Source organism: Talpa europaea (genome assembly GCF_964194135.1).
Source record: "Talpa europaea genome assembly, chromosome: 7".
In the NCBI taxonomy this organism is placed as follows: Eukaryota; Metazoa; Chordata; class Mammalia; order Eulipotyphla; family Talpidae; genus Talpa; species Talpa europaea.
The window spans coordinates 32826383-32850078 of NC_140074.1; the positions used below are offsets into that span (position 1 = coordinate 32826383).

At 35.4% G+C, this 23696-nt stretch overlaps 1 protein-coding gene across 4 annotated transcripts in view; it reads right to left on the bottom strand.

Moving 5' to 3' along the window:
* The window catches only part of RIC1 (RIC1 homolog, RAB6A GEF complex partner 1), a gene marked incomplete at both ends in the record, with an annotated part of 111561 nt that overhangs the window by 39998 nt on the left and 47867 nt on the right, over positions 1-23696 (bottom strand). For all 4 annotated transcript variants that reach the window (XM_084239022.1, XM_084239021.1, XM_084239020.1 and 1 more), the window contains 5 exons: positions 812-900; positions 5698-5789; positions 10489-10625; positions 10916-11058; positions 16623-16730. In XM_084239022.1, coding sequence (XP_084095148.1) covers positions 812-900; positions 5698-5789; positions 10489-10625; positions 10916-11058; positions 16623-16730 — 569 coding nt within the window. The remainder of the gene's footprint in view (positions 1-811; positions 901-5697; positions 5790-10488; positions 10626-10915; positions 11059-16622; positions 16731-23696) is intronic.

Consider the following 23696-nt stretch of genomic DNA (forward strand, 5'->3'; position numbering starts at 1 on the left):
TTCTCTTTGCTCATGTCTGCCAATTAAAGGCTTTAAAAAGTTTGGAAAAGCCTTGGTTAACTATGTGACATAATTATGATCAATTAAATGTAAGTGGAACATAGCTGGAGTACGTAAGAGGTACAGATGCTTCAGGAAAAGCGTTTGCTTTCCTGATCCAAAACGAAACAAAAAACAAAACCAGATTATGTCTTGTATCCTTTCTTCTTCTTGACCCAAATGCAGAAGTAATACTTTGAATTTGGGAGCTACCTTGTATCCATGAAATAAAGGCCAAATGAATGCCAGTCATAGCTTACCTTTGGGTTTTCTGCTAGTTGAAAAAATAAATCCCATTAAACCACCAAAAGTCAGATTTTCTGTTAGCGTCAGTCAAAAACATTTCCAATAGCATATGGTTTAAAGACTTACATATATGGAAAAGATTCACTAAAGATACTTTAAAAGATTCAGAAAGAGACTTTTGTTTACTCCTGTGTACCTACAGTAGGCATTCAATAAGTAATTGTTGAATAAATTGAAGGAGGCATGAAATAACAGAAGCAATGAAATCAGGTCTTAGACTAGAGTAAAATCCAGTCAAGGAATGAACAGAGGGGCTAAAACTAAATGAGGATAGAGAGGTCTAATTGAAAGGGTAAATGAAGTATCCCAGGAGTTTGTCTACTTAAACACAAATCCTTGTTCTATATAAAATATTATGTTTTAACAATATTTGACCATAGTATGCATCATTTAATTTAAAAATCAGCATTTATTATGTATATCATTACTGTACATTAAAAATATTAACAGAAAAAAAAAAACTCACCAGGGTATTGTTTTGCTGTTAGCTCCAGTTTATGAGACAGTAGCATAGCTCCAGTGGTGTTATCTATTGTATAAACCTGTACAGAACCACTGTGAAAAACAAACTTTTAGTGAAAAGAAACATACAAGTAGCATTACGGAATTACGTTCTGCTGGTAGAGTATAAACTAGATTGAAAATCATGTTGTAAATAATTTGCAGTCCCATAAATTTGAACAAATGCATATTCTGTAATCTATCAATTTCACTTCTAGACATATCCCAGAAATATCCTTGTCTATGTTTATCAAGAGACACATACAACGCATATGTCCATTATAGTACTGTGTATAACTAAAAGAAAAGGGAAACATCCTGAATGTCCTGCAATAACAGAAAGGAAAAATAAACATTTTTAGCATATTCATATACCACACAGCACTGAAAATGAATGAACTTTAATCATGTACATTAAAGTGGACAGCAAATAAATATATATATATGCAGTGTAATTGTTTTTATATAGTCAAAAACTTTCAAAACAAAGTAGTTAAGTACATTCGTGTTAAAAATATAACAAAGAACTGATGTACAAAAATTCTAGATTAATGAACTGCCCTGATAGAGAAAGGAAAATATCAAAGGAAAGGGGCAAGTGAGTGGAGAAGGGCCCTTCATCAATACAGGTAATGTGTTGTTTCTCAAGTTGAAGATAATTTATACTGACAATACCAATGTTCTTTTAAAAATGCTATTAAATCCAATGCTGCTTTTACACACATTAGGTGATGCTGGCTTACAACTGCCAGAATGTTCTGGCATTTAAGCTTTGATTAATTCCCACTGCAGCTTTGATTAATTCCCAGCCAGGGCTTAATCTTCTCAAGAATTAGGAGTAAGACTAAATATCTGCAGTAATAGGCCACTTCCACTTTTACTCCCCTCCACCCCCCTGGGTTTCATTTTGGATAATTTCTCTTGCTACATTCTTCACATTTATTAATCTTTTATCCTACACTGTTTGACTTGGGTCTTTTTTATATCTTCCATGTCTCAGCTTAATACTCAAATGGGACCCTCTACAGCTCTTTGGAGTTCTCCCTTCGTGCCACTCTTTTATTTGGTGTCTGTCCTGTAAGCCCTATCTTGTTTGGTCTCCCCAGACTCTTATTTCCAAGTACTCACTCAGGGAATCCATTAGGCCCTATCTCTATCCTTGTGGTATGCCCTGGAAGCTCTCTAAAAGTAATAAAAGTTGGGTTATAGAGTTTTCTTGTTTTTCGTTCTCTGGAATCACTATCCTTTATTGCCTGAATGTCCCAAGTCTTACATTCAAAACAGCTGTTTTATATTCAGGCAGGAGAGAAAATCTCATCATTTATGCCATCTTAGTCAGATATCTAAGCCTAGGCTAGATATTTTTCCAGGTTACTTACTAATTAGGTATCTCGCTCAAAGATTGTATTTAGTCGCTAGGAGGTACTTATATCAGTGTTTGCTTTGTGTCTGAAACTAACAAGTTTCAAAACTACCAAGTATTAAGTTCTAACAAGTCAGTGAGTCCAAATATTTTTAATAAAAACGTAATTATATAAGAATATTGTTAATAAACGTAATACTTGGGGGCCTCCCTGGTGACGAAGATGGTAAGCGCTGCACTGTGAAGCAATCCGCAGCCTCTGCAGCATGAGTTGGATCCCCAGCCGTTTAGGGAGCAAACCGCATGGCGCAACAGACCTCTCCTGTCTCGCCCGCTGCTCCCCTCACCAGTGTATTTCAGTCAGTCTGCCTGTTTTGTTCCCCACTCTGTCTCTGGTGAATCCTCTGACCCCCAGCATGTCTGGCCTGTACCCCAGCTATTGTATGCGTAAATAAATCTTTAAAAAATATATATAATACTCTATGGTGACTATAATCTTTCAATTCTTTTTCTTTACATTTATCATTAGCACTATTATAAAATAAAAATATTTTCCAATTAAAAAAACATTATTTACTAAACTCAAAGCAAAACAAAAATATATGCCCTTAATACAAATATGGCTATAACTCTTAAGTGATCAAATTTAGTATCATTAACACTTGGCAATATTGCTATATGATGCCACAAAAAGTATACAACATCAACTATGACAAAATGTTTAACCAAAATCTAATCAAACTGATAATACTGGGTTGTTGGAAAAATCATGATTCATTTTTTGCAAGAAGTGGCTAAAGAGAAATAATGAAATATCATTCATTTTGATTGACTGTGGTTTGGAGCAAAGGAGCAATAAAAAGAAATTTTGGTGACAAGTTGGTTAATTCAAATATGAACTGCATATTAGATTTTATTTGGGATTTTTCTCATTAATTTTTCCACGTGTGATAAAGACATTGGGTTAATATAAGAGAATATCTCCTTTTTTGGAAACCAAGAAATACAAATTTCCATTAACAGCATATCAGAAAAATCATGGTATACTCCCACACTAGAACACCACCTATAAATCAGTTTTAAAAAGTGATTTCAGGGCCTCCGCCGGTGGCGCAGCAGTTAAGGGCTGGGCTATGCAGTGCCTGCTGCTCCCCTCAGCACTGTATTTCATCACTCTGCCTGTTCTGTTCCCCATTCTGATGAATTCTCTCACCCTCCTGTGCTTCTGACTGTACCCAGCGCTTGTATGAATAAATAAATCTTTAAAAAATAAATAAATAAAATAAAAAGTGATTTCAGTTACCGCAAACAGCATGGATTAATTTCACAATGGTGACTGACAGAAGCCACAAAACAGAATGTGATTTTTATAAATCAGGTAAAGTTAAATTAAGATCTTTAAGAATGCATACAAGGGTATTAAAAACAAAGAAAAGTAAATGATTATAATAAGTAAATGATTACCTTTAAAATTAAGTCAAATGGTGCTATGATTAGGAAGTAGCAGAGATAAAACTCACATTGACTGGCAATGTACTATTTCTTGTTCCAGTGAGAACAGACGGGTATTTGTATCATAATTAATTATAAAGTTATGACTATTTGGATTATGCATTTTCCTGTATGTTTTTATCTTACACTATGAAAGTTAAAAAGGGTATTTCAAACTATGCCAATAAATTTGAAAGTATATATGAAACCAATTCCTAGAAAAATAGAACTTGTGGGCCTCCCTGGTGGCGCAAGGGGTTAAGCAACGCACTATGAGGCAATCCACAGACTCTGCAACAGTAGTTCGATACCCAGTTGGCCAGGGAGCAACCCACATGGTGAAGCAGACCTCTCCTGTCTTACCCGCTGCTCCCCTCAGCAATGTATTACAGTCAGTCTGCCTGTTCTGCTCCCAACTTTGTCTCTGGTGAATCCTCTCACCACCACCCCCCCCACACACACACATATCTCTGGCCTGTACCTCAGCTCTTGCATGCATAAATAAATAAATCTTCAAAAAGAAAAAAAGAAAAATAGAACTTGCTAAAATATGTAGGAAAAATAGACAATCTAAAATTGTCTTACAAATCTATTTTTAAAACTGAATTGAGCTAGTAATGGAAAAAATTCCTACAAAGAAAATCCAAGGGTCTGATGGCTTCACTGATAAATTCCACCACACAAAGCTGAACAGTAAATGAAAAGAATCCTTCCTCTACTTAATTATGGTTAAGGAAGAGAAAAAGGAATATTACAGTCAAAATGTATTTGTGAACATGTATTAAAAGATTCTAAATAAACTGTGACCAAATCAACTCATGAAAATGAAAAAAATTATTTTCCTTCTCTCATACCAAGTTAAATTTATTCATACTCTTCAGTGAGAAGTGTGTTAAGAATGAGGGTTCCCTACTTTACTAAGAAATTATTGAGCATATAATGAAAGTGGAAATTTATAACCATACTTTTATATATTATGTTACTAGTACTAATACAAATACTTTAATCTTAACTTGCTATAGCTAGAGATTATACTAGATGTATTTCTAAGTCTTATTTTAGTGCAAAATGGAATTTTACATTTTAGGCAGAGTTTTGAAAACTACAAAGCACTATATTCTCATTGCAAAGTATTACTATAAGTGTCTGATAGTCTTTTTTTATTTGAGCTAAACTATAAGATACAAAGTCCATAATGGATGCCTAGTGCTTAGCACTGTGCCTGATACATGACAGACTCATACACAGTTTTTGAATGAATAACTAATTCAATTTTACTTCTGAATTCTGCATTATCTTAAAGCAAGAGAATGATATTGTTTTAGTTTTAAATTTGCTTGTTGACTAAAGCAAAGGTAATGTCACAACCCCGATATCATAAAGGACTTTTATAAAGAAAATCTATCTTCCTGATCCCTTTTTAAATAATAAAGAACCTAAATTTTTAACTGATTTAATCTTTTTTAAATGATAATTCAATTTTCTACCAAGAAAAGCTTGTTTTTACAAAGCAAAATGCTCAATAGCCAAAATAAGCCCTTTAGATTTACTTCAATCTAATAAATTTAGATTTTACATAAGATTGATTCACAAATTATGATAGGCATTACAAACTTAACCTATGTATTAAGAACATCTTATGTTTTATTTTTTTTTAAAGATTTATTGATTGATTGATTGATTTATACATACATGCATACAAGCACTGGGAACAGCCAGAAGCACGGGAGGGTGAGAGAATTCACCAGAGCCAGAGCGGGGAGCAGAGCAGGCAGAAGGAGCAGCGGGCAGCAGGAGAGGTCTGCGCGCCATGCGGGACCTTCCTCCGGTGGCCAGGGAGCAGCCGGGGATCGAACCAGCGCTGCAGAGGCTGCGGGCAGCCTCGCAACCCAGCGCTCAACTGCTGCGCCACCGGGGAGGCCCAGTACATCTTATGTTTTAAAACAACATTACTTTTGGCAATAATTTTTAAAATGCAGATGTCTGTTATCAATTACCTTGCGCAGCCAAATGCCATTAGTCGGTACTTGTTATTTACTGCAACACAAGTCCCATCAACAACATCTTGTGACCAAACTCCATGAAGCTGCTATAATACAAAAAAATGTTTAGGTTTTAAAAGTGTTTGCTAAAATATACTATAGTCAATATAACTCTCCATCTATAAACACACACTTTCCTAAGGTTTTACTTGGTTTAATCTGAATAGGAAAATTTCCTATAAGGACTCTTAAAACATCAATTTCATTAATAGTTCAATGAATATTCCCAACTGAGTCCAAGTCAGTGACAATTTATAAACAGTGGAAAATGGGATACTTGATCTCCAAATTCAAATTAAATGAAGATGACTTTCTTATTAGAATATAAATCTCTTGATAGCAGAAACTGCATCTAACTTTTCATTATTATTCTCCTTATCAACCACATAGTGTTTACAACTTCCCAATCAGTGGAAAATAGTGAATTTTATTTGATTTATCCTTCAGAAGTGACTCATGACTTGCAAAGGCTTATTATTTACTCTGTATCAGCATAATGGTTAATAGGATGGCATTTGACAGCCTGACATAACATCTTGGGCCTACCGTTCACTTGCTGAAATGGTTATTTAACCTCTCCAAGTTTCATTTTTCCTTATCTGTAACTTCTTCTTAGAATTTTGAAGATTAAATGAGACTATACATACATGTAAACCACATAATGCCATGCCTAGCATTCAAAAAAATTAAGTATTCAATAAATAACATTACCTTTATATGCTATTGAATTCTGAAACAATCAGAATAGATACAAATCAATTGTCTCATGTCTCAAATTAAGAACATCTTAGATTATAAATTCTAAGGCAAAGGTCACCATGATTGTCAGTGCAGTGAGTACAATAAATAGCATACTACAGTTTTGTACTTTATTTTTGTATTATTCCAACCATTTGAAGATCTACCTATTAGAAATACAGTATTACAAATTTTATTGAATTTCCAAATTTACTTTTTTGTAGGACTTTCATTTTAGTATAAAACTAGACATTATTTTATGTACTGCAAATAGTGAAGTCAGTATTGAGCATTATTTTTTGGAGGGGGCCACTGTTTAGACTGAAATTCATCCATTCATTCCGATAACAAAGTTTCCACTATTCACCAGCCCTGTTCTAGATGCTGAGGACATTACAGATATCAAACAAACCAAGATCCTATATATCCCTGTCTTGCATTAGGAGGGTAACAACTACAGTATATTGGAGGTTGATAAATACTATAGAAAAAAATTAAGGGGAAGCGAGATTATGGGAAAAGGACATAATATTAAATTTTTTTCCCCTATGAAAGTGCCTTTTGATGAAAGCATTGGAGAAATAACAACTTAGCACTTTTTAAAAATAAAAACAGGGCCTCCCCAGTGGCGCGGCAGGTTGAGTGCAGTGCTGTGAAGCTGTCCGCAGCCTCTGAAGTGAGGGTTCGATCCTGGCTGGCCAGGGAGAATCCCACATGGCACAGCAGACCTCTCCTGTCGTGCCTGCAGCTCTCCTCAGCAGTGTATTTCTGTCGTCTGCCTGTTCTGTTCCCGGCTCTGTCTCTGGTGAATCCTCTCACCCTCCCATGCCTCTGGCCTATACCCCAGCTCTTGTATAAAAATAAATCTTTACAAAATAATAATAAAAAAAAATAAAAACACTGTATTTAGCAGGTTTTGTCCTTTTCCTAGTAGTATTTCTAACATTAAAAGAACACTGAAAAGGCTTGTGCCAATGGAATGGAGTAGAACAGGGGAAAAGAGAAAAAAAATTTAACAGCACAGATTCATAGTAGACTATTACATGAAAGCCACAATAAGAACTACAGTTTTTTCTCCAATTTAGATACGGGGTCACAAGAGTATTTTTAATTATTTTTAACCTTTTGCATTAGAATTATAATACATTAAAGAAAATACAAAACTGTACATTGCAATGATATCACACTATAATCACTTGTGGAATTACAACTCAAGTCAAAAATTATCAGTACCCCAAAGTCCTCCAACAGTGCAAATCGAAATCACTATAACTTCACCCCTATCACAAAAGTAACCAATTTACATACTAATCATTTCCTTATTTTTCCTTTACACCACTGCACTTAAACATGCCTCCATACACACATTTAGACTACTTATATTTTTATATTTCCTTCAATTTTATATAAAATGGAATCAGCACATATTCTTTTGTGTCTAGCTGCCTTCACTCAATATATTAGAGACCTCTCCATGTTGCATATTGCATCATCTGTTCATGCTCATTGCAGAGTCAAACACTGGGTTTGGCTCACTGGGTATTGAGCTTTCCCTAGTTTAATTCCTTACTGTCTTGTTAGCACTCTAAAGACTTAGCACTTTTTAAAAATAAAAACAATGTATTTAGCAGATTTTGTCCTAATTATCTAGTCCTACCAAAAAAGTCCTGAGCAAACTGTCAAAATTTGACATATTTTAACATATCTGTTAAATATATTAAATAATGCCAAATATAATTTTTATAATTTATAGTTAATATACATATATGCTGCTAGCATATTTCTCAATTACCTGTAATACATATGTATTGTTTTTATTATAACTTATACTTTCAATTTAAAACTCATTTAATAACATTCATCTACTGTTCATTACTTTAAATCCTTAAATTAGAAAGTTTTCTTCAATCAAATACCAATAATGCTAATGCTCAGGAAGTCAATGACTTTTTCAGCTCTGATATTTTGATTTCACTAAAAACAAATCCTAAACATAATCACAAATAAGTATGCATATTGTAAAAAATTTAGGTTTTCCAAGTTTATTTTAATTCTTACTTATATATTGACATTGACATTATCACAAATGCATTATTCAGTGCCTTACTATTTGAATAAAGCTGATGATGGAAAAAAGGAAATTATTAAGATTAAAATAATATCACAGAGAAAGAATAATGCCTGTATAAACTTAAAATCCTTTCTAAAAAGGTGACTGAACATGATTATCTTGCTTCCCTGACTCTTAAAACCCAACTTTAAAAACAGAAAAGATTGGGCCTCCCCGCTGGCGCAGCGGTTGAGCGCTGGGTTGCGAAGCTGCCCGCGGCCTCTACGGCACCGGTTCGATCCCCGGCTGCTCCCCAGCCACCAGAGGAGGGTCCCACATGGCGCGCAGACCTCTCCTGCCGCCCGCTGCTCCCCTTAGCAGTGTACTTTGGTCCTTCTGCCTGCTCTGCTCCCCGCTCTGGCTCTGGTTAATTCTCTCACCCTCCCACGCTTCTGACTATACCCAGTGCTTGTATAAATAAATAAATAAATAAAAATTAATCTTAAAAAAAAATCCATTAAAAAAAAAAAACAAAACAGAAAAGATTGTTTTCAAAAAGTATAAGAAGACAAGGACAAAGAATGGGAGAGAGGGCAGCATCAATAAATGTTGGAAACTGGGAAGCATACAGTTGAGTGGAATTCTTACCTAATTTAAAGAATGTTGAGAATCATAAATTTACACTGCATGGTACACAGAAGGCTAGGGAATTCAGATATTTTTGATATGATGAACTAAAAGCAGGATGGGTTAAAGCCAGTGAAGAAGTAGGTAGGTCTTCCCAGAGCACCTCCCCAATCTGAGCAACAAATAAACACCTTACCTCCACCCAAGAGAAAACAAAAACAAAAGCCCAGTAGTTTCTAGACCAAACTGAAAACAAGGTAAATGAAAGTTTATGTTCTGCATTTGGACCCTTCACTCTGTCCTAACTCAAATTCCAGAATTTTGAACCAGACAAGCATATAATCTGTGCAAAGTATTACAAGACTGTTCTCCAATGAATATTGGACACAGAAAGGGAAGGAAAGGAATAAACTAGATCACGGCAAAAATGCTTTCAATTAGTTCAAATTTTTATTTTAGCTCTTGTCAGAGCAACGAAATTCATATATTAACATCCCCCATACTAATTAACTATCTACTAGGAAAGGGTCTCATACAAATAAAAGTCTAAAAAGAATCCTCAAGATGATGATAGTGAAGAGCCTAAAAATATAACCATGTTAAAGTAAAGATGAGTATTGTGAGCAACCGGTTCAGTTTGGAGAAGACCTAAAAGGCTCCGGAGAAATTTCAAGAAGATGAAATGGATAAAACACCTAATGCTTTTCAAAGAATTGAAAAGATGGCATAACCAGTAGAGAATTTGGGGTTGAGGTAGTGGTACGTTAAAAAACACATGAAAACTAAGAATGTATAAAGAACAATTATTAATTTCCAGTAGGAGAAAAAATCTCAGGAAAGGAAAAATAACACATTACACGATTCAGGTATTAATAAGGTTTAATAAGTAACAGTATAGATAATGAATAATGTGAAAATCACAACACCTATGTTGAAAGGTGGGGGAAATAATACATGAAGGTAGTTGGAGCAGGAAAAAGAAAACTGAATGGCCATTTTCCACAGTGAGAAGTCAGTGAACATGGCCTAAAAACTGAAAATTAAAGTAAATATTTAGAGTAGTGGCAATACACAAGCAAAATAACCAGTAAGGGAATAAAAAGTAGTTCCCTTAAAAAAGGATAATGGTCAAGATGACAGCAGATGATTGTAGGAATTATCATCTCTCTGATATATCTAATAGAATAGACTAACCTATTTACATTAATTGTTTTGATTAAAAAAAATTAACAACCCCTAAAATATTAAGTGTGGGACTAAAGAACAAATAGCAAAATTAACAAGTGCAAATACAAATGTAAAGAAAATAAGCATTTCAAAGTAAGTCATACCTCTGCAGTAAATTTACTCGACACTGGTGTAATAAAGCCAACTTTGCCATCGTTAAACACAACAGCAAATCCATCAAGTGTGGCACAGTATTCCATGTCTCTGATATGCACATCTGCAAAGCCCAGGAATGAACCTGCTGATGAAAAAGTACATGAAATATGAAAAAATATAGATATAGTAAATAACTCTCACATTTTGCTTGCAAATCCTATAAGAATAATTAAATGGGCAAAAAAAAAAGGAACTAAAAATACTAAACAATTAAATTCCTCCCTCCACTCCCTCCCTTCCTCGAGTCTCATATTCTCTCTTCCCCTCCTCCCTAATTCCCAAGTAGAAAAAAATCTACATTCATGCACAGAAAAATGTCTACATTACAATGAATATTGAATATCTGGTTCTACCCTATGCAGAAAGTCTAACTACCTCTAGATGACTGCAGATCCACTGAAAAGGCCACTGTGCAAAGGTTAATGGCTTTCCTTCCATTTGTCATTCCTTCCCAGTGAATAAGATGAAGAAGTCCATCAGAAGTAGCCACCAGGAGATCTTCCAGCACAGACTGCAAACTGTAGGAAAGTAAGCAATTTTGAATCAATTAACTCTTTCAAGAAAAAAAAAAAATTTATTTATACAAGAACTGGGGTACAGGCCAGATGTGCGGGAGGGTGAGAGGATTCACCAGAGACAGAGTGGGGAACAGAACAGGCAGACTAACAAAATACACTGCTGAGGGGAGCAGCGGGTGAGACAGGAGAGGTCTGCTGCACCATGTGGGATTATTGTGGCTGGCCGGGATCAAATCCATGCTGGAGAGGCTGCAGACAGCTTTACAGTGCAGCGCTCAACTGCCTGCGCCACTAGGGAGGCCCTAGACTCAATTAACTCTTAAAAGAGCATACTTGGAAAGCAAAATAAAATTGTTATGAAGAATATTAATGCAGAGATCATGAAACTACTTATAAAACTGTCTTTTACCTACAATTTCACTACAATTTGGGTATGATTCAACCTAGAATCAGAAATTTTTGAAGAAATAAAGACTATGCATAGCCATTATCACAACTTCATAAACCAAGTTAAAAACTAGAATATTGAAACAGTAAATTAGAAGGCAGATATATAAGTGATAGCTGACAAGAAAAAAGAGGTAGAAAAACCATAAAAAGAACAGGTAATAAATTGGAGGAATGGGTTATAAAGGCAATAATCCTCTAGCCCTGTTCAACAGAACCTTCAACTGTAAAGGAAGTGTTCTGTACTTGTACTATCCAATATAGACAGCCACTAGCCACATGTGGCTACTGCACACCTATATGGCTACTGTGACAAATGAATTTTAAATTTCATTCATTTTTAACTAACATAAATTCAAATAACTTCATTTGACTACTGCTTACTGTATTGGAGAATACAGTTCTAAACCACTGCATTTCTAGGAACTCATTGAGTCTCATACTGTTCAATTCACTCAACAAATTATTATGCCTATTCTCTGTGGCAGGTGATATGCTGTGTGTTAAAGACTGAAAGGTAAATAAAAGATCGTTTCAGAAGATCACTCAATTGACTAAGTATTGAAAAGTAAATACATAGTATGATCTTAACAATTGTTCATTTGCAAAGAGATTTAATATTTACTAACCTAAAGGCAAATAAATGCATACATTTCTCATTCATATGACAGCCCCTGGGCAGTACTAGTTATAACTGGCACTAAGTATATGTAGAAGGAAGAAAAGAAGAGAAAAGGGCAAGAGGAAAAAGTAACTCAGAAAAAAGATCACGAAATTACTGGCATAGAAAAAAATAAGAGAATCAGTGGAAACTTCACCAAGAAAGCCAAGGAAATAAGATGTATTTAATAAAGAATATCAAATGCGAGAAAGAATTCAAATGCTAGAAAGATTTAAAGTATAAGAATGAAAAATGTATTGTATACATAATACATCATCTACTATATAACCACTAAATTTCCTTTCATACTAAGGTGAGTACATTTCAGAAATACTTGAATCGATGGGGCCTCCCTGGTGGTGCAAGGGGTTAAGATGCAACCATGAAGCTTGCCGCAGCCACTGCAGCACGAGTTCGATCCCTGGCCAGGGAGCTACCCACATGGTGCAGCAGACCTCTCCTGACTTGCCCACTGCTCCCCTCAGCAGTGTATTTTGGTCGATCTGCCTGTTCTGTTCCCCACTCTGTCTCTGGTGAATCCTTTCACCCCCCACAACTCTGGCCTGTACCCCCGTTCTTGTATGAATAAATCTTTCAAAAGAAATCTGAATCCATGAAAAAAATGTTGTTGTTTTTTTTTTTTTTTTAAAGACTTTCAAGATTTTTAAATTTATTTTTGCCTAGAAGAACTGGATTGTAGGCCAGAGGTACAGGGGAGGGAGAAGGGGTGAGAGAATTCACTAGAGACAGAGTGGGGAGCAGAACAGGCAGATCCACTGAAATACACTGCTAAGGGGAGCAGTGAGCAAAGCAGGAGATGTCTGCTGTGCCATGTGGGTTAGCTCCCTCGCTGGGGATGGAACTCAGGCCACTTAGCCATGGTGGGTTGGGGGTAGTGGTGGAGGGGGGAAAGTACCCTCACCTTGGTACTGCTGAGATTTAACCCCTTGGCCATCAGGGAGGCCCCATGAAAAAATGTTTTTTAATGTTTACTAAACTAAACCTTCAATTCTCTGGAAAGTTGAATTCAATGACTCATTCCTCAAGGAATTTAAATAATGAAGAACTTACTGTATTTTCTTCCCAACTAAAAAAAATACTGAAAAAACATTAGAATGACATGTTCCTTTCACCTAGCTCCCTATCTTTTGAATTTCAGAGCATTTGAAATTCCCAGTTTATAGGAAGTCCATGGATTGTATCTTCTTTCATTTTAAATTTATATTTTAGCGATAAGATGTATACGTAGCATATGATATGAAAGTATGTTTAAGATCTGCTAGCACATGTCTAGAGGCAATTTAGTGGAGCAGTCATTTGTTACCAATAATTTTCATTCAGTGGGAGTCAATCTACTTTTTAACAAAGTAGTATATTCTCCCTTCACTCTTTTATCTCCCTAGAAGAACTGCTGCTATGACACTAGGAACAAGATCAAAGCTTCTCTGCAGTAATTTAATTGCCTACTAGGCAATACTCAGCATTCTTCTAACACATTTAACAGAATTCAAAAATCGCAACATTATTACCCACAATGCTAAGTGGTCACCAGATTTACAGATAAATAGAAAAATGTGACTCAGGGTCAAAGAAAAATTCATTAAATAGATTCACAGATATATTTCTGACTTTGGAATTAACAGATGACTTTAAAATAACTGTGATAAACATGATAAAGAATCTACAAGACAAGATACCTCATTTAATGGAAAATAAACTCATTAAAACAAAGGCCGGATCAGTTGTTAAAGTACTGAATACCAACATAAAGGTTAGTAGACAAGAATTGTACCAAACCACCCAAATGCCTGCTCACCATTCCTCTCCTTATAAAGATCTAACAACTATAAAAATTAGTTCTTGGTAAGGAGAGGATATTAGGGCCCTACACAAAGCCAGTATCCCATATATTCTCACGTTGCACTGATTATTCAATATTTTGAAAAATCACCCCTAGTTATAAGTACACACAAAATACACAAATACACTCTAAATTATGTCCCCAGAGAAACTTTTTCAAGCATTAACTTCATGGACTTTGAAAACAACTACCTAGTATATAAAGTACTTTTTTGTTGTTGTTTAGGATCTGAAAGTTTTAAGGATTTAATAGACACAAAAGGAATATGCTGGAATATCATATGCTACTATGCATGTGAAGTAGAATACTGTTTGATTAATCAAATATTTTTATCATATATAAGATATGTAAATATATTAAATATATTTAATACCTATCTAATATTTTGTACTATTTACTACATAGGGCCTTCCTAAATATCCAGGATAAAGGAAGACACTAAATAAACTGTGGTATTTGAAATTAAGAAATAAGCTAAGAGTTTTGGAGTCTCCCAGGTGGCACAGCAGGTTAAGCACCACGCCGTGAAGCTGTCCGCAGCCTCTGCAGCGCAGGTTCAATTCCCAGCCAGCCAGGGAGCTACCCACATGGCGGGGCGGACCTCTCCTGCCTTGCCCGCAGTGTCTTCAGTCTGTCTGCCTGTTCTGCTCCCCACTAGGTCTCTGGTGAATCCTCTCACCCTCCCGTGCCTCTGGCCTATACCCCAGCTCTTGTATAAATAAATATATTTTTTAAAAAAGAAATAAGTTAAGCATTTTAATTACAGTATGCATTAGAGCTTTTTACCTTTTAAACATTCTCTTCCTCAACTGATAAGAGGTTGGATGCTTAACATTAATTCTATTCTCTCTTCAATCAAAAACTAATAGACGACAGTATTGCTCCTACAAGCAACACCATGACAATTATCCTTTCTACCCTCTTCAACTATCTTTAATTGTATTTGACTTATTACTTTTGGTAGTGGAAGGGTAAATAACTGGTTATAAAGCCAAAGTTTATCTTCTGACTCAATTCAAAATAGTACAGGAAACCTCCAAACTGTAGTAAGTACACTATTCTGAATGCAATAATTTTACGTGGTGTTTTGAAAGTTCCAATCAACTACATTTGTTTAGAGAGTTCCAATCAACTAAATTTGTAGATTTAAAACCAGCACCTGACAAGTAAAACTTGTACAAGATGGCACAAATTCTTATTAAGGTTCCTTTTCTATCCCATTTCCATGAACCATACAGGTTTTTACCACCAGGTGGAGGTAGAAATTCATGCTTGTGCAATTTCATGTAGTTTGATATCCAGACATTCAAAATTCCTTATGCACTAAGTCACATTATTGAAAAGGATCTCTAAGCTGAATTAAATACAGTGTGAGGTGAACGTAACTTTCTGACCAAGTTCACAAGTAACCTGAATGCAATCTATTGTAACCTTGATCACATTTTAGCAAATAACCATCCCCCTCTGCTTAAAGCATTCTTTTTATATGAGAGTAGAATATAAAAAGATAGATTAAACAAGGCAAGCCAATAGCCAGTCACTTGCATACAAATTTAACAAGTTACATACATTATTTGTACTGTCCTAATAACAGAAATGGTGAAAGAAGCCTTTTTAATTCCGTTTCAAAAGAACTTAAAAAGACAATACAAGTATCACATACATACAGTCCAATACATGCATATTATATCCATACTATACACTGTTTACTAAGAACTCACAAAAAGTCTTTTCCCCAAACTGTCTCCTAGACGCTCAGTTCTCACACCATTTCTAATGTATTCTTCTAGAACAATGCATATTCTAATACCACTAGCTCCCTTTCAGAAACAAATAGCATTATTACGTAAAGTATACCTGACTTTTTTTAAGATTTATTCATGCATACAAGAACTGGGGTACAGACCAGATATTCGGGAGGGTGAGAGGATTCACCAGAGACAGAGCAGGGAGCAGAACAGGCAGACGGACCGAAAGCACTGCTGAGGGGAGCAGCAGGCAAGACAGAAGAGGTCTGTAGTGCCATGTGGGTATCTCCCTGGCCGGCTGGGAATCGAACCCATACTGCAAAGACTGTGGACAGCTTCATAGCACTGCACTCAACCTGCTGCACCACTGGGGAGGTCCTTGACACGAATGTTTTAATGATTCCTAATAGTGAATTTTGAATTAGGATTTCTTTTTCTTATTTTTTTTTTTATCATTTCTTACAGCAAGTCAGGGCATTAGAGATAAGAATTGTTGGCCCATCTGATGCGTAGAAGGTTCGATGTGTATGGCTATTACCAGCATTTTTTTTTCAAGTACTATGGACTATATACTGTATCATTCAACAGTTCTGCATTTTACCAAAAATAAAAATTTCAAAATAAACTTATTAGAGTTGGCATTCCAAACATACAGGTTTTATTGCAATAGTAATGCACCATCTGTAAATTTTCACATTTTTTTTTTAATCTGGGTTAAGACCAAGCATTTCTAGGACTAAAAAATTATACTCAAAGATATGAAATTAACTTATTAGTCATGTGATTAAGTAACTACATTGTATATTGTCATCACAAATTGCTAAATTTAACTACGACAGTACTGTACCTCATAATGGGGGCTTGCAAATCCAGTATTTTTCTCATCTCTAAATTTAATGCTGGAGCACACTGTTCTTCTTTAAAATGGGGTGTCCCCTTCATTTGTGGACTGCCTCTAAAAAAATTTGCAAATACACAAAATTACAAGGATTGAATTCTCTTCCACTCTATGATCAACACATACCCAAATCAAAGTAAATGTAATTAAATTTATAAACCACATATTTATTCATTAGGCTCACAAATGAAAAACAGGCTTCTACTATATCAGACATATCTATCAATTAAAATAAATGTATTGGAGAAGATGTGGTGAGAAGGGGACCTTTATACACTGTTGGTAGTACCATTATGGAAAGTAGTATAGTGACTATTCAAAACTAGAAACAGATTACAGATGATCTAGTTCTCAACAGAGAACTGAGAAGAGATAAGCTAGCCTAGATTAAGGTTAATAAACCCATCCTAAAAAATACAAGCAATCTTTAAAAGGCCCAAGAAAATCTCCAATTTAACTGCCATCCAAAACAAACCTCAACATTCATAAGGAAAAGAGAAAAAAAATCACCTGCAATACAATGTTCAACATTCAATCTAAGTTACTAGACATGTAATATGACCTACTCCTAGGTACTCATTAAAGAGAAATATAAAACTAAAGAAGGATATAGGAGTAGAATCTAAAAGAGCAGACAAAATTCACAATTTCATTTTTTACTCATTACAAAACTCTCATTAAGAACGTATTCATAAGGAAAGTTTGTTCAATAAATGGTGCTGGGAAAACTGGGTCGCTACATGCAAAAGAATGAAGCTTGACTACTACCTAACACCATGCACAAAAACCAATTCAAAATGGATTAAAGAACTAGACATAAGACCTGAAACCATAAAATACACAGAAGGAAATATAGATGAAACACTACATGATATGCACATCAAAGACATCTTTACAGACACATCACCCAAAGCAGTGATAGTGAAGGCAAAGATCAACAGCTGGGACTACATCAAATTAAAGAGCTTTTGCACAGCAAAAGAGACAATAACAAAAACAAAGAGAAACCCCACCAACTGGGAGAACATTTTTGCACACAACACTAATGATAAAGGACTGATCACAAAAATCTACAAAGAGATGATGAGACTCAACAAAAACAAAGAAAAAAATCCAATCAAAAAATGGGCAGAAGAGCTAAAAAGAAACTTCTCTGAAGAGGAAATGCAAATGGCCAGCAGGCATATGAAAAAATGTTCAACATCACTTGTCATCAGGGAAATGCAAATCAAAACTACCATGAGATACCATCTTACACCAGTGAGAATGGCACATATTAAAAAAACTAGCAACAACAAATGTTGGCGAGGGTGTGGAGAAAAAGGAACTCTCCTGCACTGTTGGTGCGAGTGCAAACTGGTCCAACCACTATGGAGAGCTGTGTGGAGATTTCTGGAACTACTAAACATAGAGCTTCCATAGGATTCAGCAATTCCACTCCTAGGTATTTACCCAAAGGACACAGAAACATCAATTCCAAAGAGAACCTGCACCCCTATGTTTATAGCAGCGCTATTTACAATAACTAAGCTTTGGAAACAACCCAAATGCCCAAAAATAGATGACTGGATCAAGAAGATGTGGTACATATATACCATGAAATATTACTCAGCATTCAAAAAAGATAAACACATGCAATTTGCAGCAACATGGATGGCGCTGGAAGGGATCATGCTCAGCGAAATAAGCCAGAAAGAAAAAGAAAAATACCGGGTGGTCTCACTCATAGCAGGAATCTCAAAAACTTAAATAAGGGACCAGGAAAAAGAATAACTATAAGAAAGAAAATATCAAAATCAACAAACAACTATGAACAAGAGACATTCTATGGGGGTTGGGGAGCGGGGAAAGGAGGGACTGCGGTAAAAATAAGGGGGTTGTAATTGTATGGAATATAAAAATAAAATTTAAATTTAAAAAAAAAAAAAAAAGAATGTATTCATGGGGCCTCCCCTGGTGGCGCAGCGGTTGAGTGCTGTGCTGCGAAGCTGCCTGCAGTCTCTGCAGCGCCTGTTCAATCCCCGGCCACCGGTGAGGGTCCCAGATGGTGCGCAGACCCCTTCTGCGGCGCCTGCTGCTCCCCTCAGCAGTGTTTCATCCATCTGCCTGTTCTGTTCTCCGTTCCGGCTCTGGTGAATTCTCTCACCCTCCCGTGCTTCTGACTGTACCCAGTGCTTGTATAAATATAAAAATAAATCTTTTAAAAAAAAGAATGTATTCATGTACTTTTCCAAATAAGTACATGAAATAATGTTCAACATCACTTATAATCAAGAAAATGCAAATCAAAACCAAAACAAGATATGACTTTGCAACAGTGAGAATGGCACATATAAAAAAATCTATCAACAACAAATGTTGGTGAGGATGTGTAGAAAAAGGAACTCTCCCATACTACTGGTAGGAATGCAAACTGGTCTAGCCACTATAAAAAGCTGTGTGAAGGTTCCTCAAACTATTAAAAATGGAGTTACCATATGATCCAGCAATTCCACTCCTAGGAATCTACCCAAAGGACACAAAAACATTAATTCAAAAGGATGCCTGAACACCCCCTGTGTTTATTGCAGCACTATTTGCAGTGGATAAGATATGGAAACAACCCCAATTCCCAAAAATAGATGAATGGATCAAGATGATGTTGTATATATACACAATGGAATCAATAAAAAAATCAATCAATCAATCAGCAATCAACAAAGATAAACTTAGGCCACTCACAGCAACTTGGGTGGAGCTAGAAGGGATTATGCTCAGTGACATAGGTCAGACGGAAAAAGAAAAATACTGGATGGTTTCACTTATAGGAGGAATATCGGGGAACCAAATAAAGGATCAGGAAAAAAATAATAAATTAAAAAACAATTAACAGGCAACTATAAATCAGACATTCTGCAGGGGAGGGAGAGGGATCAAAACAGGGGAGGGATTATGGTGATAGTGCACAGGTAAATTGGTGGTGGGAATTATAGCTCTTAAACTATTTTGTGGGGAAGGAGGATGACCAAAGTTTATGAAATATGGTATTAATATCCTGAATCTATAGAGGACTCCTAAAACATTAAAAAAAAAAAAAAGCCTACCTCATTCAAAGCCTAAACAGACATTTCTCTAAAGATAGACAAATGGTGGGTCAATAAGTACATGAGAAGATACCCAGTGTCATGACTCATTAGGTAGATGCAATTCAAACTAAAATAAGATTACTGCATGCCCACTAGGATGAAAACTTACATTAATAGAGCAGAAAATAACAAGTATTGAAAAGAACTGAAGTAATTAGGAATCTTGCATAATTTTGCTGGTACTGAAATGGTAAAGTTGCTGGAGAAGACAGTATCATAGCTCCTCAAAATATTAGAAATAGAAATATGAAATGATACAGCAATTCTACTTTGAGGTATAGACCTAAAGGAATTGAAACCAGGGTATCAAAGAAATAGTCAAATACCTATTTTCACAGCAGCATTATTCACGATAGATAAAATACAGAAGGAACCCAATGTCCATCAACGGATGAATGGTTAAGACATGGTATATACGTACAATGGAATATTATTCAGCCATAAGGAAAGAAAGTCTGATGTGCTACAAAATGGATGAAACATGAGGACATTATAAGTGACTGAGCCAATCACAAAAACTTGAACACTATGATTTCACTTAAATGCTAAAATGAAGTAGAGTGGCCAAAATCGCAAAGATATTTTTTTTTTAAAGATTTATTTATTTATCTAAGCACTGGGAACAGTCAGAAGCACGGGAAGGTGAGAGAATTCACCAGAGCCAGAGTGGGGAACAGAACAGGCAGACTGGCGAAGTACACTGCTGAGGGGAGCAGCGAGCAGCAGAAGAGGTCTGCACGCCATGTGGGACCCTCGCCCAGCAGCTGGGGATCGAGGCAGCCGGGGATCGAACCGGCACTGCAGAGGCTGCAGGCAGCTTCACAACCCAGCGCTCAACTGCTGTGCCACCGGGGAGGCCCGCAAAGATATATTTGAATAGTAATTCAAATATATTGCCAGGGGTTGGGGTGAAGGAGTTTTTCAAATACAGGATACAGGCTAGCTAGCTACTGGAAAGAGAAGAAGAAATTAATTGAATATACAGTTAGTTTTACAAGATTAAAAGTTATGGAGATGGATGATGGTGATGGCAACACAACACTGGAATGTGTTTAATCCTAGTGAACAGCAGACTTAAAAAATGTATGTTGTGTTGATATTATACATATTTTATAATAAAAAAGCAGAAATAAAAGTTATTGATAGCATCTTTCTGAAATAATGGTACAGAAAGAACTAAAGTATAATGCTAATGCTTTTCTATCTTTAAGGTTCAAGTGCTGATATGAATTAGGGTAGAACTAACAGTTTAAAAAAAAAATCAACAACAAAGAACATCACCAAATCTCTATTTTAAAAAGTAAATCTGGTATCAATGCAAAATACAAATTTTAGTATGTAGAAGAAAAAGACTAAAGGAAATGAGTAAGCACAGAAAGAGGAGGCCATGAAGGTCCCTAATAAGACAAGTGAGAGCACAATAGATACAGGCATGTTTGGCTTGGTAGAGAGAAAATGAGTTAGACATGATGAACTTACAGGGAAAGTTGAGCCTAAAGTTTAAGAAAATGGTACTGCATTAAAGAAACAGTTCTGGACCTCAACTACATATATACTGAATAGTGAAAGTCAGGGAAAACATGCAGAACAGATGAGAACTTAGAAAAAAATCTTACGGGAAACTACAGCATTGTTTTAAGTACTATAAAGTATTTTATTGTACTAACTTAAAACGAATGACATTTTTATGAAGTAGATAGCATTAACTACATTTTTCAAATGAATAAAATAGAACAAATGCACACAAAAAAGAAAACATGATTCACTCTAAAAGCTAAGGAATACCATCAAAAAATTTTATGTAGGGAAATGGCAAATAAATTTTATGTTAGAAAAATCATTTAGGGTAAGCTTGTAAATGATGAATTAAAAAGACATAATGCAGGAGAAAAGTGTCAAAACCCAAATTAGACAGAAGGAAATGAGGAATACATATAAGGTATAATACATAGGTTGTATAGAAGACTGAATACACTAGAATTACTACAGACTAGTTACTGGCGCTATTAAGCAGGAAGAACAAAAACTGAATTAAATGGCAGTGCCATTTACCAAAAAAGGAAATTAATTATTGGCTTTCCAGAATCACTTAAAATTCAGAATGTAATTTCCCATGTTCACATTTAGTAAAAATTTTCTTTTTTGCCTTTACAACTACACGCTATTTTATAGGACTTAAAAGTTACTCACCATAATATCATCTTAAGATAACTTCTGATTAATATCGTATTTCTTACCTGCTTAATCTCCCCATGGAAATAAACGTTTCATTTCTTCATTTCTTTTGATATCTTGTTAAATGTCTCAGTGAAGACCCTGACCATTCTTTGAAGTGTACCTCCACTCCCCATTCCCTTTTCCTGCTTTAATTTTCTCCACAGAATTTATCACCTAATTTATAATGCATTTTACCACTTTATCACTGTCTTCTAGAAAAATGCAAGCTCTATGAATAGAGTTGGTATTTTTTTTGTCTTTTAGTGTTTTGTTTTGTTTTGCACTGCTACATTCCCAGCATTTACAATATTCCTGGAGCTTGACAAAATTCATTAAACATGTGATAGGACAAAAACATTTTTTCAGAAGAATTTTCTAAAAGACGTAGCACCCTTATCACTAGGCCTTTTATATTTAATAATTTTTAAGTATTTTGTTTAAATTATCACAGTCAGCCTTAACTCTGATATAAACAATATATGAGGCTCTCTGAATTGGGCAGGTTGTTTTGAACCCTTTTATCATTCTTTGAATTCAGGTGCCAGCCTGAAAAGTGTGGCCAACAGGGAAGACATTTTCACCAGCTAGAATTTATCCAATAGTAATGTTATTAATAAGTGCTAATGCAATTATGATAATCTAATGGGTACATAAAATAGACAAAGTTCAACAGCTAAAAGTCACACATGGCCGGCGAGGGTCCCACATGGTGCGGCAAACTTCTCCTGTCTCGCCCACTGCTCCCCTCAGCAGTGTATTTCATCAGTCTGCCTGTTCTGCTCCCCGCTCTGTCTCTGGTGAATCCTCTCACCCTCCAGCGCATCTGGCCTATACCCCGGTTCTTGTATAAATAAATCTTAAAAAAAAAGTCACACATGTACATTATGATACATATATCCATACACACACAAGAAAATTAAACTACACACTAAACATTTTGAGATCAAAGGGAATAAAATGTGAAAACTAACATACTTTGTTCATTAACTAAATTCAGATCAAGTTATATTATTAGAAATAACTTTCTGAATCCACAGAGCCTTAAGGATAGAAAGCAGTTAAAGCTTACTCTCCAGAAGACTAACACTCAAAACTCATTAGCAAAAAGAAAATGTTGATGAAAACTTTCCTATCTGTAACTAATTCAGACTGATTAGTCTCTCTAAATTTGATATAATTTTATAAATGTTTGTTCCCTAACCTTGCAGGGTTTTTAAAAGGGTGAGTTACATTAAGAACAGAAATTGCTTAGTTTTCTCTTCCTCCTACCTAGCACAAATTCTCTTAACAGTAGGCTAGTAAATGTCTCATAATCTAATAAATTTGTTGCTATTATAGAATTTTTTTTTCAGTTAAGGGAACATATCTTTAATATTTGATAATGGAATGTATTGAATTTTAGCACAATGGTTTTTTTAATTACAGCCTCGCTTTTTTATTACAGTCTCAATAATGCTGATATTTGACCCCAAAAAAGTGATTAACAGTATAAGTAGACAGAATAAGGAAAAAGTAAGGAAAAAATTCTATTGCTTTCAATAAAGTATATATTATGGGAGGGGCGGAGCAACATGGCGGCGAGGAGACTCTGCGAGTAAGATCTCCCATTAAAAAAAGTTAATAGGGAGGAAAAGCGGCAGGTCCCAGTGAGAACTGGGACACGGAAGATAAACGGACGACT